Source organism: Lissotriton vulgaris, unplaced genomic scaffold (assembly GCF_964263255.1).
Source record: "Lissotriton vulgaris unplaced genomic scaffold, aLisVul1.2 SCAFFOLD_746, whole genome shotgun sequence".
NCBI classification, from domain to species: domain Eukaryota; kingdom Metazoa; phylum Chordata; class Amphibia; order Caudata; family Salamandridae; genus Lissotriton; species Lissotriton vulgaris.
The window spans coordinates 468,699-482,304 of NW_028253106.1; the positions used below are offsets into that span (position 1 = coordinate 468,699).

Here is a 13,606-nt window from a genome sequence, read left to right on the forward strand (position 1 = left end):
ACATCTCCCAACCAGTCCAATGCAGTATCCTCCAGATAGTCTGCTAGGTCAAGCAGCAATCCGCTCTTGGAAGAGTACAGGTCTCTATAAAAATCTCTAAACACAGCGAGTTGCTCAGAGAGGTTTCTGTGCATGATACCCTGCGAGTCATGTATTTCTGTCACATAATTGGAAAATCTAAGTGGCCGAGTCGCGGTTGCAAGAGCTTTACCTGATCGGGCACTTTCCCCATATATTCTCGCCATGTGTGGTTTACCACGCAGTTTACACTCCCTATCAGCAAGTTCTTCGTATTTAGTTAGTGCAGTACGTATATTGTCTCGAACCGTGTGATCGTCAGGGTTAGCACGGAGTTCACATTCCAATGCTTTAAGTTTCTTTTCTAATGTTGCAAGGTCAGTACGTAGTGTTTTAAGGATACACCCCCTTTGGAGATGCACCACCCCCTCACTAACTTTGAACGCCTCCCATACTACTGTTGTTATGCTGGGGACAGAGTCCACATTGCGTACGAAAAACGCCTGTATATCTTGCTCCATCTCTACCTTAAATACTGCGTCTTGCAAGTGTAGAGGGTTAAGGCGCCAGTTAACATACGGGGACTGTTGAAGAGGGATACGTATCTCTGCCACAACAGGGGAGAGGTCTAAATATGTGCAGGCAAGGTGTGTTAAGTGTTTCACAATTATAAAGCCCTGGCACATTGCAATTTTGGAGGATGTTGACTGCCACGAGAGGCTCCACTCCTTTTTGTACGAGCCACCCACCCTTCACTGGGAGACTGCACTAGATGTGACTAAGCAGTGGACGCAATGCATAGGGATGGTAAAGGCTATCTTCTCCAAATCTATACCCAAAAATACCAATTTATTTCTCTACACCACGCTGATCTAGCTCCCAAACAGCCTGAATGTACCCGGGCTCCCTGGATACCAGCCCTTGATCCTTTGCTGCAGCGGCAGATCTCATTCAGATGGTGTGGAACTGCCCTATCAGTGTCCACTTGAATGGGATATTCACTCCTAGTTCGGATGTTGGGTTATCAACTGACTAAAGAGGCACTACACTGTTTGCTGGGACTAACCAACCATTCTATTGAAGGTAAATCCGCCCCAAAATGTATTGAAATGACCCGAATTTTCACCCAACAGCGGGTAGCCATGTGCTAGAAGTTGGCCCTCTAATCCTCCACCCTCTCCACCCCCTCCACCCTTGCAGTTGTGGCTATCAGATTTACTCTCTGGGATATGGACTGAGCATGAAATGCTCCACAAAGCCTGTATGGTTCAATGTGGACCTGCCACACCTCCGGATTGAAAAAAATAAATGATCGTGGTGGAGGCCAAATCAGATGAGAATGCCCTGAACCCCTAGGTACACTAATATATTGATCCTATATTTTTTCCAGTTGATTGCTGGGGTTGTTCCTTCATTCATTTCTGCTGCGGCACCTCATCTCCTCAATTCTACAACCATCGTCGTGGTGCTACACTTCCCGTCCCCTCCACCGGCCCTACCCCTCCATGCTCCTCGTCATGAAAAATGTTCCTTCCCTGCAATGGGTTCACCCCTTTCAGGTTGATGGGGAGGGTGCCCCTCCCCAAGTGACACTCCTCCCCACTTAACACTTGGCCTCAACTGCATGCCCAAGACTCGCAGAGTTTAGTGGTTAAAGCTTATTCTATTTGGTCTTTCCATTCATTAGCACCACATAATGACATGTGCACATGGGAGTGTTCGCATCCAATACAGAGGCACCTTACAAACTCCTATTCTATGTACATCATATTCAAAGGAGCACTTTATGTGTATGCCCAGCTACTATGTTTTGGCGCCATGCATTGTCCCATGTATAAGTGATTTAAAATGCTAATAAATACATAATAAAATTTTTTAAAGTACCTTTATAGTCTTACCTAGTCGATATTTTGGGACTCTATTATTCCACATTATTATGGTCGTGCAATAGATCCGATATTGTATTTAGGTGAAATACTCAAGGGGTTCGTTCAAGTATTAGTTTCTGGCCAAATCAATACTTTCGTTTACTATTGGTATATGTCAGTCTAAGACACGTTGATTCTATCTAAATAAGACTTTTTGTGCACTTATTTCTTAATTTGGGACACAATGCAAAAGGAAAGCACGTAATGGTTAACTGTTGGACCAACAGCACGTGGAGCTGTCCACTGTCTCCAGTTAATGATTTCACCCATGTTTATGGTCTGAAGCGGTCTCCTTATGCTATGCAGCCATGAATGTTCAATTCCTGACCCCCACTATAGTCCTCAGACTTGCACTTTAATTTAAAGTCCTCACTAAATTGTGATGATTCAATGGCTACGCCAGTGCCTCCAGTATAGCAAAGGGCTTCAACAGAGTAGGGCATAAGTACTGTATAATATAGTATGGTAGTATTTGTAAAACTCTTCTTAACCCTATTTTTGTTTTAAATCTGTTTTTGTTTATTCCAATGCACATAGGCAGTCATGATACACACAGCATTAGCATCATTTGTATAGCGTATTGACATATTGATGGATGAGAGCTATATATGCACAGTTACCAATAGCACTGAGAGGCTTCAACAGTATAAAACTGGAAAGCGTGATTCCCATCTAGGTATTAAGGCGTTTTGCCAATATTAACTCCAGATCGAAAAATTGAATTACTTTTTTTCTTGCCCCTGCGATACAACCCCAAAATGCATACCTCCCCTGTTGACACGAGTATCCTGTTTGTGCAGTATGTTATGTCTTTCCAATAGTGGTGTAACCAGGGGCAGGCCACATCATGTGCAGGCCGTCTGCATAGATCAACTGACAACTGGGTCAGACGGTGTCCGTGCGTCTGAAATACCAGTTTATTTGGTCAGGTTTAAAAGAGGATCTATGTATAATAAACAGTTGGCTCAAACGGTGCCTGGAATTCCCAGGGGATTTTGACCGGGTCCTTCAAGACCGCCTGTCATTCCCTGTCCTCGTTGGGATGCATTGGTCTGTCTCCCATCTGCTGCATAATGGCGTGAATCCTGCATGTGCATCGGGAGCCTGCTAGCCAGCTGATCAAGTGCTTGTCTCGTCCTAGGATGTGCACGTACTGCATTGTAAGGTGCATAGGATGTTTGTTGGTGCTATCTTGCCAACTGCAACTCAGCGTAGAGTAAGAACTGTCCTTCTGGGAGTCTCTTCTGCCACCAGTGTCGTAGGATTCCCATTTGGCTAGTTCCCCTCTGGTGGTAAACCTTGTTCTGCGTGGTGCGCTGGGGCACATGAGGATGTCTGATGCGTGATGTAAAGGCTGCATCTCTAGTAGTGATAGGCAATTTGTTACAAAATGGGCTGTGGCAGCGGGGCTCGAGCGAAGGGTGAAAGCTGCAATAAGCTAGACTGGCTTCGGGCTAGTAGAAGCGTGGCTGTATGACAATTGTAAAGCAGAGAGCAAACGCAGCATTCATTGGATCTGTGCTGCTATATTCAAAGTGGGATACAGTAGGGCCACCGATCTGTAGGTTGATCTAGCTTTGTCAGTGGTAAGGGGCATCTAGAATTGTTACAGATTAAATCCCTTATTACGACCTCAAATGAGCGAAAGGATACAGATGTAGGGGCACGTTCGCAAAGCAATACAGAGAGCAGGGAGGCCAACTATTTTTAGTAACGCCACACAGCCAATCACCAACAAGGAAAGCGTTTTTCAGAAAGCTATCTGGACTTTCAGTGACATGACCACACATACCAAATTTCCTTCAAAGAGTTCTTCTGGAAATGGTAGATTTGCACTCCCAAATAATGAAATGTTAGGTTGTTAGTGAAGTGAAATTTTGTGTATGGTAAGTCATGGGCCAGTGGAGATGAATGGGAAGAAATAGGATTTATTCCAGTTGACAAGCAGGCCTGAAAGGACAGCAAATTGGCTAAGCAAGTGCACAATGATTGCAGGAACAGTGGTGATCTCTTAAATATATAAGCAGGTCATCTGCATAGAAGGATACCGCATCACTACAGTCACCGAATGGTAGGCTTCATTCCGCTCCCTGGTCTGAGGTGAGTTTCTTAATGGACCCACTGCTAAGGAAAAGCAGTGGTGAGCGAGGGGGGTTTATCCTGGCCATGTACCTTGTCCTATGTGGATAGGTTCAGATATGTGGGCCCTGCCTTCATCCAATGGTAACTTGTATAGCAGCCAGACATATCCAATAAACGGGTCTCCAAAACCAAAGTGAGGCAACACCGTCCGCTAAGTGCCACTCCAGCGAGTCAGACAAGCATGTTACAAATCCAGCACAGAACAGCCCGCAGCCAAGCAGTTGTTTCGGAGCACAAAAAAGCAGCAGATTAAGAGGTGGTGTGGGGCAGGGCAAAACCTTTTGATCTGGGTGTAATAATGTTGGGAGTCAAAAGGGAGAGTATCCGCTAACATCTTTGCCAGAATTTTATAATCTGTGTTAAGGGCCAATGGCCTATAGGAACTTAGGGCTTCCAGGCCTTTACCAGGTTTTGGCAATGAGATCAAGAGCACTTAGCTTAACGAAGCTGGTAGACAAGAGGTTTCCAATACTTCAGCATATAGAGCTTGCAGGTGGGTCACCAGCAACTTTGTATGTTTTATAGAACTCCGCAGGGAAGCTGTTCGGACCTGGGGTTCTACCCCTCGCTAGCACCCACATCTTGTCACGTATTTCAAAGGGTGTAACTGATTTGTCGAACTCCTGCCTCTGGTCCTGCATAAGTTTGGGCAATGTAACCGCAGCGACAAAGGAGGTGATTGCATCTGGGGGTGCGTCTAAGTTAACGATGGAGGAAGGTGTAGTGATGGGTTAGTTCATTGTGAATTTCTCTTTGCGAATAGAGAAGAAAACCGGCAGTTGAGCGTAGTCCTCTGATGGGTCTACTAGAGTGATCCTGACTGATCAGCCAGGCCAGTAGAGAGCCTGCCCTGTCCACTACAGCATGAGTTTTGGCCGAATTGGCAGCATAATTTTGGCAACATAATCGCTCTAAAAGCGCAGCAGTTTTCACGTGTGCTTCCGCCAGGCATAACCCACCAGCAGGGCCATCCGCTGTTGCATTTGCCAAGCATTGCAACTCCCCCTCGATAGGCATTGTCAGTGTCTAGAAGCTTACAGATGTTATAGTGTAGGCCTAGGCAATCTTCACGCAGAGTCACTTTAAATGTGAACCATTCTAGTGATGGAATTCCTGTGGTGGCATCATTAGATCAAAATACTCCGCTATGGCTTTGCTAACCGTTGAGCAGAAAGGTGGGTCCTCCAAGGCCGCTTGCTGTCATAGACAAGTTGAACTCGAGCGATTGTCCATGATGCACGCAAATTGTGCATATTGCTGGATATGGTCCGAGTGTGTGCGGCCCAGGTAGTCTGTGCGTGTGATGTTTTGTGCTAGCTTTGGTGTTAGTCCTAGCATTATGTGCGCGCCAAATATCCATGAGTCCCAAATTGTTTAGCCAGTTGTAAGTGTTCTAGCATTTGAGGCATCATTCAGGAGAAATGGAGGAAACGATTGGTCTAAATTGAAATCAAGGATGCTATTAATCTCCACCCAGCAACCAAGGTATCCCATCCCATTCCATTTTATGGTTACCCCAGAGAGGGAGGTATGTTTGATCTGTTGGGGACATAGAGGCTGTCAATAAGTATGTCTACCATCCATCCTGCCCAGACAAGCGCATATCTATCACCTGGGTCTATTTCCATCACCTATGTCCGAGACCCCTAACCTGATGAAACATCGCCCGCAAGCATTGGAAGAGTAATCATTTGTGAAAATCTGTCCTCGTCTGTGACATCGAAGTTTTGTCTCCTCTAAGCATGACAGATCGGACTCTTGCAATAGCGCAATAAGCAGAGTGGCATTTCAGGTAAGAGTAGATGGCTTAGTTGTGTGCATTCCACGCACATTCCATGTCAGTACTTAGATGCTCACCATTTGGCGAGTAGAGGTGAAATACCAGAAGAGCAGAACACTAGGTCTGCCTAAACAGGGACCTAAAATACATATGTCCACTAGCTAGTGTAGTTATACAAGGGGAAAAGTAGAGTTGTCAGTTGTGTAAATCCCTCCTAGGCATAATCTGTGTCCGTTATCAGTATATTAATTTTACCACTTACCACTACACCGTATAGTCTGTTGACCGGCACAGGCCTACATGCTGAGTATTGGAGATCATATCAATCAAGAAGTGAATAAACCTATCGCCCCCAAATATTTGACTACATCAGGTGTTCTAAGTGCCAGTACACAGCAGAGGTGAGTAAAGGATATGTATATATTGGATCGGAGACCTTCTAGAGAACCGTCCATATTGGATTTGAGCTCTTCCCTCCGCTCCCTTTTGCAGTCTCTCAAGGAGCCGAGGAGGTCCTCTTTAGTGAGTGCCTTCTCTCCTGCCGGACTCGACCCCCCCGCCCTTGTCTCTGCAGGTGAGAAGTAGCTAGAGACAGTTGGCGTAGGCTTTTTTAAGCAGCATAACATTAGTGCGTGCAGCCCACTGTGCAATAGATCTCTATTGCTGATGTCTGGTTGATGTGTTGGTCAGCGGAGATACATTCTGGTGACTCCAGAGATACAAATTAGATCCTCTGTCGCATTAAGTTGCTAAAGCACATGGATGCCTCACCTCCAGGATGGCCAGGGCCCCTCTAACTACGCCAAGAAAGCCGCACCTGGTGGTGCGCGTGGCCACCCCTTTGCCTCGTGTCCTTCCTTATACCTCTTACTGTTGGTTGGCTACCCTCCACCCTTCCTACTTGGAGGAGCACAGGGCAGCACTCCCCATCCCGCCTCCTTGGCCTGTGCGGAGTGTGCAGGGGGTTGGCCCAACACCACCCAGTTTCCTTGATCTTGATGGCACCACTTCACACTTCTCCCAATGAGCAGGGTGCTGGATGGTGGGCCCAGCTATCACCCAGATGCAGGCCCTGCCAGAGATTGGCAGGCTCTGCGAAGATAGTGGAGAGTCTAAGCGAGGGCCAAACCACCGGTCAGCTTGGACCACCTCTGCCACTCTGCTGGGGCCGCCACCCCATGCAGGCCTGTTAGAAGTATTCCAGGGTCTCATCTTCTTTCACCTATTAAGGTAATTCCCCACCACATTGCTGCGCCATGTTTGGGTCAGTCAAGTTAGAAGTGAGTCCTCTGCTAATGTGCATGCTGGCGCCCGGCCTCCTCTAGAATATCTCACTGTTGCTATAACTCTGCCATGTGCTAATGAAACTTTCATCTTCTATTGTATTAATTTGTTTTTGAAATGCAACTAGAAATACAGGTGTGTGTATATGGGCATATATTATAGGGCAATGTATGTTAAAGGAAGCTGCGCATGTACCCTTGATGCTGGTCATAGAGCTGTTGGAAATCTGAACACTGAACTGTGAAACTGTCAGCAGGTCTCTTTTTTTGCTAGTTGGTTCAATATTCATTTAGCAACCGGGAACGCAATCATAATAGTGCTTGGTGTACCTCTAATGTATTCGCTGCACTGATGCACACTAGTTGGTATCAGACACGTACATGTCTAGCAGTAACCACATTTTCGTTTCTTCAGTCAAAAAGAATGTCTATATAGACCATTGGTCTTTCAACAAACCAGCACATATAATCATATCTAAAACATTTAACAATGTTGGCAATAAATATAAGGTAAAAAAAACAAATGATTTGCTTTGTGGTTGCCTTCACTTCTTTGCAGGTTCTTTTCCATCCTCTGCCAAAATGTTCTTCCATTTTCCCTTCTCCCTTGTCTACCTTTCTCTATTTTCTTAGTTGAAGTCTGATTGAAAAAAACATAATCCTTGTCCCCAATGATGAGTTTTGATGGCACCACCTGCAGAAATGAAGCACTATGCCCCCCCCCCGCCTAATTACCAAACAGGTGTTTTCAGTTGAGCTGTTCCCCTGCTAATCCTTTGTGTTTGATGAAACCTGACCATTACTACTCTAAGTAGTGGTGTGCATTAAAATGGAGTCTCTCTGATTGCTTGTAGATGTTGGAGGAGTAAACAGCATATCAGTGGACTGGTTGACCGGACAGCTGTTCTGGGCGAGCCGTCTGCATCGGGTTATATGCGCTGGTCTCAGCAATGGGCTCGGCTACGTCAAGATTCTGGAAAAAAACATTGCACCTGAACAGCTTCTTGTGTTTCCCACCAAAAGGTATATGGCTCGGCAAATGCAAAAACAATTAATGAAAGCCTTAAAGGAAATGTTTGTCCTAAAATGTGCCAAAGGGGCTTGGGGGTGTAATGTTGAGAAGGAAGAAACAGATACCTTGAAGTAATATCTGGAAAATGTTAATTTCTCATTTAATCTATGCATTTTAGAGAAATGATAATCCATAGATGGGTTTCAAACCACTTGGTTGCAATTTGACTCACCAGTGACAATGCTTCTTACAGGAACTCTTTGGGGAAGATTCATGGACTGAGACATGTGAAGTAAACTGGAAGTTGGTGATGATAAACTGAGAAAAGACTCCAAAAAAAGTGATGGGTGGACTGCTTGAATTAATCTGCTGCTAACCCTTCTGGACCAAATTCTACTCCATTCTATTTAGCTAACCTATGCCATTAGTCCAGGACCACGTACTTGTAAATAAGTCTTGGGCTCACGCCCCAAAAGGAAAACCAGCAAAAGTCGGAGGCTACTTGTCTCTAAATGGGAAGCTAAGTAGCCCAAGACACTTTGTAGCTGGGTGCAGGAGCAAGACTGATTTACATGAGAATGGACCCTGTCTGGAGTGGCAAGTGAGCAAAAAATGGGATAGATGTGGCTCCATAACTACCAGTTGCTGTAATTCGAGCATTTTACTAATTACTTTGCCTGCTAAAATGGACAAAAGTGATTAGATACCATGTAGCAATAGATGGATATGGCTTAATTACTATCTGGTATGTACATGTATTCAGGATAGACTCTTATATTTTTACTTTTTGGATTAGCTTGCATATGCTTGTAGTGGAGCCTGCGGGAAAGCTCTGCTGTCTGCCTCCTCTTCTGTTTGTTTAGAAACTGCCCTCCCCGTTTTTGTAAAAAAGAAAGCTCCACTACTGCCCACTCTTGTCTGCCACCCAGCGATCTACCCTGGGCCTCACATGTTGAAGCCAATGGGTAGTTATAGGTTTAAAATGAGATGCAAGGGTGGCAATTTGTCCAATATTCACGCTCGTTCATCAACAAACTATACCTAGTGTGCATGTATTTAAATTGAATGCAGTTATCCTTATCCCATTTGTTGATGTATGTAATTAGCTAGGTCCTTCTTCCCAGAGGGCTCTTATTTTTGTGCAGGGCTTGCCATATGAGTCCTGCTTCCACTTCATGACCTCTAGAACATTAGATGGTGTGAGGTGGATTAACCTTTAATTTGACTAAGATTAGATGGGTTTTGTTAAGGTAATTGAACTGTTGTAGTCTAAATCTAGCTGTGTTGACTATAGTCTTAAATTCCAGGCTTGCCTTTTCCAGCTCCATTAATGGGACTGGATGGACAGTCTCCCACTTCTAAGAAATGTCTGTAGTTCACTGTCAGCTCTTAATGTTTTGTATAGCCCCTAGATTGCAGAACGACCATCCCCCAAATCGGTGATGGCTGGAATTCCTATGGTTTCTTGGAGTGCTGTTGGAATCGTAGTCTAATTTCACTGCCGGTTTCTGCCATATTTGCATATTGTAGCCACTGGTCTAGTCTGGGCCGTAAGCTTTGTTGTGCTTGTCTAATGTTAAGAATTTGCCATTATAAAGTTTCCCTCTAGATTAGTTCTCTCCTAGTCAGCTTATTACAACAGTCCCAAATCTTTTTAAACATCTGGATACGCTATATTTGCATTGTTTGCATATAGGATTACTTTCACTTTGACATGGTCCCAGATGCTGCCCATCTGTTTGGAAGTGTCCTCCCATCATGAGTAAATATAGATGGCGTATTTTGCATGTCTCCAATATTTTTTTCCCCCAGTTAGTATTAGAGTTTAGGCAATGTACTGCGTGTTGTAGGTAAGTAGCCATATAGAATCGTCCTGTCGGAGATTCATAGCTCATTGTTTGCTCAGCCTTTTCTTTTCATCCAGTTTTACTCTTCTTTATTTACATGACCACATCAATATGAGCTAGCATTGGTCTGTTCATTTGAGCATCTTCTTAGTTGAGATATTATATTGTCAAACATGTAGACATCTAAAGAGTATCCTCTTTTTTGGGGCAACTCAGCTTTCCACTGAGAATGGGGAGCATGTTCCAGAACAGGGGTCTTCAAACTGGGGTTTTGATCGCGGGAGAGGGAGGGGTAACTGATCCCAGAGGCTCGGACCAAAAGAAGCATTATTCTGATAGTGCTTTGCATTAAGCGGAAAGAAATGAGCACCAGTAAGCCACTCTGCAATTGCCCATCACGAACATCTTTGGTCATTTATATCCTGCCTGGGAGAAAGGTCAAGAGGGAAGGGACTCCAAATATTCTTCAAAACCCCCATTTCTAATACACTGTGGATACATTTGTTTGTAAGGCCTGCCTAACCAGAATAGTATGTTTGACAATCAAGTATTTGATTGCATTGTTTAATACTGTAACAGAACTTAACTGCAATATTTAAGTATAGACCTATTTCAAAATTGCCACTTGAATAGAATAATTGTTAAAAATTATGAGAAGCCTGATTTTTTTAAAGTTGATTTTTTTTGTTTGCTCACCCCCACTGGGGGGCCGTGGTATTAAAGTTTGAATATCACTCGTCCAGAAGGTGATTGAATTGTAAGGTCCCACAGCACCCTACCAATATGTCTGGATCTCGGAACCCGTCCAATTGAGTTTTCAAATAACATTATGTTGGTTGGTGCCAAATGGGTCACTCTACGCAGAGAGAAGTTACAATTGGTGTTGCACTCTATTTCTCCAAAGTGTCAGTTCATGGAAGCTTATGATTTATTGTTCTTAATAGACTGACTTGTCATGGGCAAACATAGACACCACATGGTCTGTAACCTTGATTTTCAATCTGACAGCGGTCCGGAGTCTATTCACCAGGGGTTTAGCAGCTAATGCTAACAGAACAGGGGGCATTTGTCTTACTCCCCTCTGCAGCCTTCGGTCTTCTGAGACCACATTGCCACTTTTCACTCTTGCAGTGGGTTAATTATACTCTGAGCCAATAGTGTCCAGTGATGCCGCCATCAGCACAAGTTTATACAGTACATGTAGAAGGTGTAGAAGTTGGAGACTGTTTCTGCTTGGGATGAACTCAGATTAATTTGGATGTACAAGGACAGCCTATGCCTGCCTTGCTTTCTTTCAGGTACCCATGTCAAAAGTTACTGATTATATTATATGACCATTTTGAGTGGGCTAATGTTCTTTATTTTGTGCTGAGCAAATTCGATGAAGCAAAATTTAATTGAAACTTGTCATTTTGCAAATCTTGGGCCAGCATAAATAAGACATGATCTGGACACAAATCCCCCAGCTATTAGCTGACCTTTCCAAAGTTTTGATTTTGTTTTTTGAATAAGGCTGTCAAAGGGGAAGCTTTAGGCAAACCACTCTAAATCTAGATCTGTTCTGAGCAATGTTTCCTCTAATTTTAGGTCTTGGCTAGACAGCGCCATGAACAGCAAATGTGCTTCTAAATAAGATGGCTAAAAGACAATCACACTGACCAGGCCAAATGCTCTGGCATTTCCGAGACCTAATGGCTTTGCCAATGCTTGTTTTTATTTTGAGAGTGAAGGGTCTGTGCACTGCAGAAAGGGTTCTATGCTAAAGTCCTGTAATAACTCACTAAGAGTACAGTGCACAACCTACCAAAGTCGGTGTGTTTACTACGCTAAAGAGTTTGAAAATCATTGTAAAATTGTGCAGTACAATACAAATAAAAGTAGGTGTATGCAATAGTCACTTTTGAGGTGTAATCTGATGTCCGTTATTAAAGTTCACACTAGCAACCTGATGAGAATGAACATAATTCTCTCCTGTGGTACCCACGCCCCAGGAATAGAAAAGCGACTGGACTCGGAAGCTGATGTCTTTGCCTGGTGAGGTAACCAAGAACACAACTCTTGTACTAATTGGAGATGACCAAAGGATTATAAAAAACAATTGTTACATAATGAGGGCACACAAGGGGTACCATTAGCATAATCTCGTAGTTGCTTCTATAGATGTTATGCCAACCTAAGGCTGCTTCATAGCACTATGAGAGAACACATAGGAAGGGGAACCGGAAAGAGGGAACAGACTAATTGGAAAGAAGGGAGATGGTAAATAAATAGTATTGTAGCATGTTTGTTTGTACATTGCTGAGGGAACATCCTCTAGATGCTGCAAAGCACAGCCAGCGGACAGCAAGAGGGAGGGAAGGAAGGAGAGAGGAAAAGGGAATGAATCACATTTTGATGTTTGTATAGGGACTTTTTATCAGACCTTTATTTTCATGTCCTAGGGCTAGGTTTAGAACAATGAGGGAAGCATAGAAAAGTTCTGTCCTGTTTGGTGCTTGCAGGCACGCAACGCCCATTGGACTCAAAGGGCTTCAGCCCCCTGTCATGTGTCAGCCCACAATGAGACCGCTTCCCAGGCACTCTGCCTTTTGCTTGAAGAATCAGGCCCCCCCCCCCGGAATTTGACTCTAGTTGCGCCTCTGGGTGCTTGTATGAGCCCCAAGGCTGCTTTTAACTGCTACATGGGAATCAAAATGGGGAAGCGGAGGGATACATACGAGGGAGATGTCTTTCTACAAAATATTAGAGACTCTGAATGCAAAAGGAGAGCAGAAAAAGCATCCTCAATACATTACAGTGGCAGGCCATGAAACTAAAGATCCTTCCTATACTGTAAAGGAAGTGAAAGAGTCTGATAAATCCTGTTCAATATTATGAGCTTCAGCCAACTCAAATGAAATTAATAGGGTGGGCATTCACCCCAGTGCCTTTCTTATCTACCCTACTAATAAAAGAACCAGGAAAACATGCTTAAAAATAACTTCTGAACAGTGGGGATACAGAAGAGAATGTTTAAATCGCACCATGACTGGAAGCCGTTCATCCCATTTGGTAATGTCAAGGAAACCCCAGCCATTGAAATTCACAATATAGATCATACTTTTCAGCAAAAATAAGTAATTCAGCTGAAAGGGACTGTTTAATGGTTAAAATTAAATGTGCGCAAAGGAGAAAATATGTTCTCCTGAAAAGTTAGGTGCACAACTTTTATTCCGAGTGGCTAGTGAAGTCTTTTTTTGAAGTGTGCTCGTGAGTCCCCTCCCGGAGACGGAGTGGGTGCTGTGCTCATGGCCTACAGGTCAGACAGGTTGAGTAAAGTGCATGGAGAGTAGAGTATCTAATCCGCTCTATTTGTGAGTTCAGAGTTAAACATTGGAAATTCAAAAGAAACCATAGTTGAGTTGCCAAAATTCTTTCATCGGATTACCTTCAATATCCAAGATTTCCGAAAGCCATACATTAGATTTCTGCAGGGGTGGCTCCTCTGTTATGGCCGAGGAGCGTCTCCTTAGTTGCGTAGCTTTATTTGACCAAAACACCATTTTATTTGGGGGTAAATCCTTCCACATTTTATTAAATTCACACACAAATGATGC

General features: G+C 44.0%; 1 protein-coding gene across 1 annotated transcript in view; it reads left to right on the top strand.

The window, feature by feature from the left end:
• Nucleotides 1-13,606, top strand: part of LOC147661164 (prolow-density lipoprotein receptor-related protein 1-like) — an 887,002-nt gene that overhangs the window by 444,382 nt on the left and 429,014 nt on the right. The window contains exon 9 of the mRNA XM_086951270.1: nucleotides 8,006-8,174. Within this exon, the coding sequence (XP_086807396.1) occupies nucleotides 8,006-8,174 (169 nt within the window). The remainder of the gene's footprint in view (nucleotides 1-8,005; nucleotides 8,175-13,606) is intronic.